This window comes from Blennius ocellaris (assembly GCF_963422515.1).
Source record: "Blennius ocellaris genome assembly, chromosome: 14".
In the NCBI taxonomy this organism is placed as follows: Eukaryota; Metazoa; Chordata; class Actinopteri; order Blenniiformes; family Blenniidae; genus Blennius; species Blennius ocellaris.
Genome location: NC_137663.1, coordinates 26,406,937 through 26,415,548, shown reverse-complemented (window position 1 = coordinate 26,415,548; position 8,612 = coordinate 26,406,937). Strand labels below are relative to the sequence as shown.

At 48.0% G+C, this 8,612-nt stretch overlaps 1 protein-coding gene across 1 annotated transcript in view; it reads left to right on the top strand.

Moving 5' to 3' along the window:
• The first annotated feature begins 662 nt into the window (after window positions 1-662).
• The window catches only part of LOC308139640 (rho GTPase-activating protein 32-like), a 30,281-nt gene continuing 22,331 nt past the window's right edge, over window positions 663-8,612 (top strand). Inside the window, 6 exon segments of the mRNA XM_080509106.1 lie at window positions 663-749; window positions 2,871-3,008; window positions 4,580-4,672; window positions 5,875-5,997; window positions 6,766-6,843; window positions 8,083-8,164. Coding sequence (XP_080365232.1) covers window positions 4,592-4,672; window positions 5,875-5,997; window positions 6,766-6,843; window positions 8,083-8,164 — 364 coding nt within the window. The 5' untranslated portion in view covers window positions 663-749; window positions 2,871-3,008; window positions 4,580-4,591.

The following is an 8,612-nucleotide window of genomic DNA, read 5'->3' as shown; positions in this document are numbered from 1 at the left end:
TTCAGAGATGTGAAGTACTCAGAAAGTTGTGACCTGATTCCTTCTACATGAAGTTCAGATTCATGAAACTTCGTCACCAAACTGCCGCTTCAGGACGTTTTTTTTTTTGGTTGTTTTTTTTCCTCCCGACATCAAAGGAAGAGTCAAAGCCTCCCGTTCAGTGGTTGGTGGGCGTTAGCGCTTCACTCCAGCGTCTCCGGGGACGTTTGACAGTGACGACGTCGGGGCTCCTCGTTTCCCTGCAAAACACCGGCTTGTGACGACGCTTGTGTTTTCCTTTTCGTTTAGTTTTTTTTTTGTAACGACGCCGCTTTGATCTCGGCTCGTCTCTCTGCAGCTCTCCCTCGGCGACCAGCAGTGTGAAGTGACGCGCAACGGCTACGAGTCCAAGGAACTACCTCTTCAGCTGCACAGCTTATTTCCTCGCTTCCGATGTTTTCAGAAACACGTTTGTGTCCCGAGTTGGTCTGGTCTTAACTGCAGGAGTTATGTGATGCGTTCAGGCGCATCACGTAACTCTGCCCTCTGACACGTTAACTCGCTGTGGGGCCTTGACGCGATTGAAATAATTGTGACGACGCTTGTGTGTTGTTTTCGCTTAGTTTTGTTTTAGTTTTTTTTTTGTAATGGCGCCGCTTTGATCTCAGCTCGTCTCTCTGCAGCTCTCCCTCGGCGACCAGCAGTGTGAAGTGACGCGCAACGGCTACGAGTCCAAGGAGCTCGTCTACCTGGTTCACATCTACTGTCAGGTGAGGCGCACTGCATGGTGTGTTCACACACACACACACACACACACACACACACACACACACACACACACACACACACACACACACACAACAGGATTCTGCGTTTCCATGCCCACCGCTCCCGTAACAGCCGAGTCATTGTCTGAAAACGCCGAGTCATGTTGGAAATGAAAGTCCTTCGGCTTCCAGGGTGAATATTTCAGCATTCCTGGGGTGTTGAGCTCAAGGAGAGGCAGAAAAGGACGAACTACCAAACGTTTGATGAAAAGGAAGCAGTGGAGAAGAATCCCATTTGTCCAAAAACTCTTTAATTGGAGTTAGTTTGTGAAGAAGGATGTGGGAAGTTTGGACTCTAGAAGTTGGCGATGAAGAGTAGAAATGAAACTCTGGTTTAAACCTGCACGGATAAACGTTTGAACAGACTTGTAGGTTTTCCCGCCAGAGAGGAAAGCCGGTGATTCATGTGTTCACGTCTTTACTGGCGGCCGGTTGGTGGATCGATTCATGGAGGAAGTTTGTTTTTTTGAAACTGGTGTGAAACTGGTGTGAAACTGGTCCTTTGTCTCCGTCCTTCACTGTCGTTCTGCAGAAATTCTCTCCATGGTTGCACACTTTGGACTTTCTGCTTTGAAAATTCCGAGTTTAAGGGGAAACGGCTGGATTGGCTATGATCTCACACACACACACACACACACACACACACACACACACACACACACACACACACACACACACACACACACACACACACACACACACACACACACACACACAGCAGCTGCTCCAGTCACATCTTTCATTAGAGCTCCTTTGCGGATCGTCTTCCAGTCACACCAGCTTGGCAAGGAAACACCATGGAGGAAATCCTCCTCCTCTTCCTCCTGCTCCTGCTCCTCCTCCTCCTCCTCCTCCTCCTCCTCCTCTTCCTCCTCCTCCAGTCATTGGATCCTGGTAAAAGTTCAGCCCTACTTGTAGGAAAAGGAGAGAAAATATCTGGCAGAGCCTTGAGATCACTGGAGGGAAAGTAGAACAGCACACCAACCCGGGGGGGCAGAAAGAGTTCGGGGGGGGGGGGCTGCAGTGCCCCCCACCCCTCGCCCCCCCATCGCACAGGCCAAATCAAAGAAAACCACTTTTCTTGAAAATTCTTTCCACCCAGAGCTTCTCTCTGTTTGGGGGTTTGGAGGTTTGGAGGTTTGGACTTACTGGGTAGAAGAGAAACAATCTGTGGAATAACTTCTTTTTTATTTAAAGACAGTATTTAGGTTTTCACTGCGGGGGGGGGGGTGGATGGTCTCGGCCCACACTTGTACTGTTGGCCTTGAATACGAGCGTCTGACTGCAGCCTGGAGATCCTGGAAGACCTAGAAGGTCAGTGTCAAAGTCCTCGAGAGGCTTCAGGCTCATGGTTGTTGTTTTGTAGAGAAGTGACAGTGGCCAGTTACTGGGAGGGGGGGTGGGGGTGGGGGGGGGTCTGGAGGTCTGGAGGTCTGTCCTGGTCTGGTGTTATACAAGCCAACAAAAACCGCAACACAGGAAAACTCTGTTCTCTCAATCATCCGTCTTCCTTGTCTGAGACGTTTCAGGAGTTTATAAATTCTTACAAAACAGTTAAAACCATCAGTTCGTTGCGTTTTTTTTTTTTTTTTTTAGTAATCCTGCAGACGTGGAAATGTGAGTCTGCTCAGACGATACTGTGACGCCTATAAATCTGTTGTGCAGGTTTAATGTAAACAACATGATCTGGTAAATAAAACAGTTGAAGAACCGCCGGTTCAGAGGAGGTTTTTAAAAACTATTCTGGTGAATGTTGATAACTGAAAGCTGCATTAATTATCTCAGTATATTTCCACCATATCGTTTGTTTTAACGACGACGCTGATTCAGTTCAATATGGCCTCACAACGCTTTGTCTTTGATCAGATCAAAGCGTCAATCAGGTGAAGCAAAGGGACAAAGATTATAAAACAGAGCTTTCAGTCTGTCACAGGTATTTTTTTTTTTCATCTCGTCTGTTTGGGAGAAACGAGGAAGTGACTAAAGATCGTGGTCACTGCGACCCAGCGGTTCCATCCAGCTCATGGCGTGTTTGTTTGTTTGTTTGTTTGTTTGTGTTTGTAGGGTCGGAGTTGGATCGTGAAGCGCAGCTATGAGGATTTCCGCGTCCTGGACAAGCATCTGCACCTCTGCATCTACGACCGGCGCTTCTCCCAGCTGCCCGAGCTGCCGAGGCTGGACAGCCTGAGCGACCAGACCGAGGTGAAAGGCCACGCCCCCCTCACGACAGGCCACGCCCCCCTCCCCAAAAGCAGCATCTTAACTCTTCAGCTTATTCCTCGCTTCCGATGTTTTCAGAAACACGTTTGTGTCCCGAGTTGGTTTGGTCTTAACTGCAGGAGTGATGCGTTCAGGCACATCATGTAACTCCGCCCTCTGACACATTAACTCGCTGTGGGGCCTTGACGTGATTGAAATATGACTGATGTTCATTAGCAAGCAGGAGCCGGCGGACGGTTGGAACAGCTGAACCAGATTTCTTCGGCCAGAACGAGCCGGACGAACAAAATTGCGTAATTTCGTTCGGCGGGAGTGTCGAACTTTCTTCTTGTTCTTATGGAGGACGAATCGGCCTTTAGTAAGCTCCTTAATGAATCAGGGAAGGTGTTTGCTGCTAATCTCTCAAAGTGGCAGATAACAAGGAATCTCCTCCTCCTCCTCCTCCTCCTCCTCCTCCTCCTCCTCCTCCTCCTCCAACATCTGATATGAGGGAGTTGTCTTCTCCTTCCCGGGGCCCCAGTCAGCCGTCCTCCCCTCTAATATATCGAGTGCCAGACGAGGCCGTTGTGGCCAGAAGAATGCGAGGTTATCAAACCAAACCGGTTCAGCCAGTCGGTCCCTGAGACCCGTATTGTTGTGGACGGACGCTTTCGGAATAATGTCCTCGCAAAGCTGCCGGCGGTTTGCTTTCATGCTGCAGTTTCGGCCCTTTGTCTGCTCCCTTTGATCCCGTCGGATCGCACAGCTCATTAGCGCCACCATGAGCTGTGATATTAAATGACCCACCCCCCCCAGTAATATGAAGTCGGAGCAGTAAATGTCACTTGGTGCGTCTTTTACTGCTGCTTTTGTCCTCCGACAGACCAAAACAAGCAGAACTTTAAGAGTCTTGATTAAAACTGGGGTTTTTTACGGGAAACTTTAATGGAAATGACGGATTTTAACAGCAGAGTGAAACTGGTGGTGGTCAGTTTTCTTTCTCCTCTTGACTGCTGTGAAAGGAGGCGTAAACATCTGTACACATACTTTACTGTCTTTTCTTAATGTGACATTAGGACCACAAGGGCAACACACACACACACACACACACACACACACACACACACACACACACACGCCCATCTATGGGAAGAGGAGGAAGTACTTCCTCTCGTGGCGCCATGTGCCAGAGCAGAGCTGCCTTGTTGTGGGAGGAGTCAAAAGGGGGAGGAGCCTACCTTGACTGTGATTGGCTGAACCCCCGATGACACTATTTGGGGTTGGATTTCTGACTGGCTGCTTGGAGCAACACACTTTTTAAAACCTGGAACAAGGAACGAGAGAGGGAGAGAGAGAGAGAGAGAGACTTTAATATGTTGTGTTGAATCATAGAATGACTTCAGTAACGCTGTAAGAGCCGATGGTGACGTGATATCAAATTGTTGTTGTTGTTGTTGTTGTGTTACAGGGTGTCTTTGGTCCACAGTGGTTCTAACTGCTCTCTCTCTCTCTCTCTCTCTCTCTCTCTCTCTCTCTCTCTCTCTCTCTCTCTCCCCCTCTCTCCTCCATGTCAGTCAGTCTCACAGATGTTGTTAGCTTACCTCTCGCGGCTCTCGGCCATCGCCGACAACAAAATCAACTGTGGACCCGCTCTCACGTGGATGGAGGTAAGCCTGCCCCGCCGCGCGTCACGGAAACCTTCGCTAACCCTGCCCCGCCGCGCGTCACGGAAACCTTCGCTAACCCTTCCCCGCCGCGCGTCACGGAAACCTTCGCTAACCCTTCCCCGCCGCGCGTCACGGAAACCTTCGCTAACCCTGCCCCGCCGCGCGTCACGGAAACCTTCGCTAACCCTGCCCCGCCGCGCGTCACGGAAACCTTCGCTAACCCGCCACGCCGCTCAGCTTCCCGCCAGGAACGACACTTCCCGTCGGATAAACTGGCCTCGCTGATGAAGACAGTCAATCAAACTAGAGCTACAGTCGGTAGAGCGCAGAACCTCTCGCCAAGTGCTACATGTGTTCGTGGAGCCGAGTTAGCATCGCTGGCGTGTTAGCTCATATCGATGCTAACTAGCCTGTCAGGTAGCAACATCGCAGAAGCACACGGGGAAGTGAACCGGTGCTTCCGGATACCTGCCGAACCGAGATATTCCGAGCATCTCCATGGCAACAGACTCTGATCTCCTTTGATCTCCCCCCTGCGGAGCCTCTCTCATCCGCTATGTACGAGATGGTTTATTCCACAGTTCTTTGGGGGGGGGGGGGATTTATTCGCTAACGTTCCAAAATCTAACGGCTCGGTGCTCGGATGATTACGACGAGTCATCCCTGAAGATTTCATACAATTCAGATCAAAGGTTTTTTGAGAAAAGAACGAGAAAAGTCGTTCAAATCCGCACACGTACACAAACCAATAAATTAATTAATAAATGCACGCAGACGACAACATTTGTTGGAGACGCTAAAAAAGCCTTGAGAAGGTATTACAGTACGTTGTGCAGTTCTTGCAGCGTTCACATCTTCACAGCTTAATTATCACACACACACACACACACACACACACACACAGTGTTTGTGAAGGAACATAGAGGCGCGTCGTTAGAAGCGACGATGACAGGCTGCAGAGTTGCCGCTGCGACGGCGAGGAAGCAGAGGAACGAACTCTGACAACAGGCATCAGGTCGTCCTACTTTCCTCTCAGAGACTCAAACGAGTCGGTGGATTATTGTTTGTTAAGCGCTCGTCTGCAGTTCTACCGCCGTACGTCTTCTGCCGGAAGCGCTCGCTGATACTTCGGGTAAGGTCCTTCCGACGCGCCGTGTGACGGCGGACTGTGTGTGTGTGTGTGTGTGTGTGTGTGTCCTCAGGTCGACAACAAGGGGAACCACCTGCTGGTCCACGAGGAGTCGTCCATCAACGTCCCCGCCATCGCCGCCGCCCACGTCATCAAGCGCTACATCGCCCAGGCGTCCGACGAGCTGTCCTTCGAGGTGACGCCGCCACTTCGCCCGGGATTCTACGTTTTCTGTGACAAACTGAGATTCCGGGATCTTCAACGAAACGTCGTCGTCACGGAAACGAAGCTCGTTCTGGTCAAAAAGTAACTGTAGTCTGAGCAGCAGGAGTGAAATTGGTCTCTATTAGGGAAACACGATGAGATCGGCACGGCTGTGAAATGTAACAACTCGTGCTGGCAGTCGATTTCAAGAAATTAACAAATTAATCGCACAATTTTCTGTAATTAATTGCGATTAATCGCATTGGTTTTTTTCCCAGAAGACTGAAGCTTGTAATGATATTTATTCAGGGAAAACCGCGGAATTAATGTCGACTCGGCACACACAGACGATATTTAAATTAAAAGACGTCCTTTTAGCTTTTGGTGAAACTTTTTGTCTCCGAGATCAGAAGTAAACCAAAACGACATAAAACATTTTTTTTACAAATTAAACGTTTAAAATTTTCGACAGCACTAATCTCAGGTATATATGACGTCTAGTTTTCCTTTAAATGTTGTGCGATTACTTAAACACAAAAGTAAATTTTGTACTTTTACCAAAGTCTTTTGTTCTCCAGAGACCTGAGAACAAAGTTCAGTGAGAAAAAGTCTATGAGACTTTATCCAGGATTTCTCATTGGCCTGCTGCCGTCCGGCAAAAGGGTTAAAGATGAAAGGATGAAAGGGGTCAGAGGATTAATGTGCTTCAGTTTGGTCGTCGGTGTGAAATCAGGTTTTAAAGGGACGTTTGGTCGTGCAGGTCGGAGACATCGTGTCCGTGATCGACATGCCTCCGAAAGAAGACACCACCTGGTGGAGGGGCAAGCACGGCTTCCAGGTACACACACACACACACACACACACACACACACACACACACTGGTTCCAGGTGCTTCAGTCCAGAAGAGGAACTGTAGAAATGAGCTTGTGTTTTACCTTTAATGTAATTTATTACTATTCGGACGTACTGATAGCTGTGTTAGCTTTAGCATTAGCTGAAGATGCTCTATAATCTGGTGTTAGTGAGGAATATGCTCTATAATCTGGTATTAGAGGAGGAAGATGCTCTATAATCTGATGTTAGAGGAGGAAGATGCTCTATAATCTGGTGTTAGTGAGGAATATGCTCTATAATCTGGTATTAGAGGAGGAAGATGCTCTATAATCTGATGTTAGAGGGGGAAGATGCTCTATAATCTGATGTTAGGGGAGGCAGATGCTCTATAATCTGATAGAGGAGGAAGATGCTCTATAATCTGATAGAGGAGGAAGATGCTCTATACTCTGATGTTAGAGGATGAAAATGCTCTATAATCTGGTGTTAGTGAGGAAGATGCTCTATAATCAGATGTTAGAGGAGGAAGCTGCTCTATAATCTGATGTTAGGGGAGAAAGATGCTCTATAATCTGACGTTAGAGTAGGAAGATGCTCTATAATCTGGTGTTGGAGGAGGAAGATGCTCTATAATCTGACGTTAGGGGAGGAAGATGCTCTATAATCTGACGTCAGAGGAGGAAGATGCTCTATAATGGTTTTGTTGGACGAGTCGTCAGTAAACAGACGTTCCACTGATCTCAGGTCAGTTTGAGCGACAGAGGAAAGACCTGGATTAACGCCAGGAGAGTAAACATTAATAAACAGTGTGTGAATCCTGCAGCAGGACGTTGGACAGGAAGTCAAACATGTTCTGTTTGTCCTGGAGATTAAACTACGGTTGTATTGTAGTTCCACTGGAGTTTGACACAATGGAACTATTGGGCTTTTCTGCCTTTTTAATTGATTTAATGATAAGTACAAAGTTCCCTGAACCATAATTCAATAAACTTTATTTACATAATGCTTTTTTTTGTCCCACATACAAAATAGAGCATGTGAATGTGTTTTCAGGGACGACTGCCTGTATTTTATTTTGAAGAAACACAGGTCTCTCTCTCTCTCTCTCTCTCTCTCTCTCTCTCTCTCTATCTCTATCTCTATCTCTATCTCTATCTCTATCTCTATCTCTATCTCTCTCTCTCTCTCTCTCTCTCTCTCTCTCTCTCCAGACTAACTTATCGTTCTTCTCCTCCTCTCCAGGTCGGTTTCTTCCCCAGTGAATGTGTGGAGCTCATAAACGATAAAGTGCCGCAGTCCATGACCAACTCTGTGCCAAAGCCAGGTACCCCCCCCCCCCCCCCCCCCTCCTCCTCCCCCCATCTTCCTCCTCCTCCTCTTCCTCTTCTCAAAGTTTTCAGGGTTTGAAGTGACTGTGTGTGTGTGTGTGTGTGTGTGTGTGTGTGTGTGTGTGTGTGTGTGTGTGTGTGTGTGTGTCTGTGTCTGTGTCTGTGTCTGTGTCTGTGTCTGTGTGTCTGTGTCTGTGTCTGTGTCTGTGTCTGTGTCTGTGTCTGTGTCTGTGTCTGTGTCTGTGTCTGTGTGTGTGTGTGTGTGTGTGTGTGTGTGTGTGTGTGTGTGTGTGTGTGTGTGTGTGTGTGTGTGCGTGCGTGCGTGCGTGCGTGCGCGCGTGTCCAGTTTTCACAATAAAAGCTCCTGGGTGTTCAGAAGCAGTCTGAAGCTTCATGATAATGATAATAATAATGTAATATAATTATAATAATGATAATAATTAT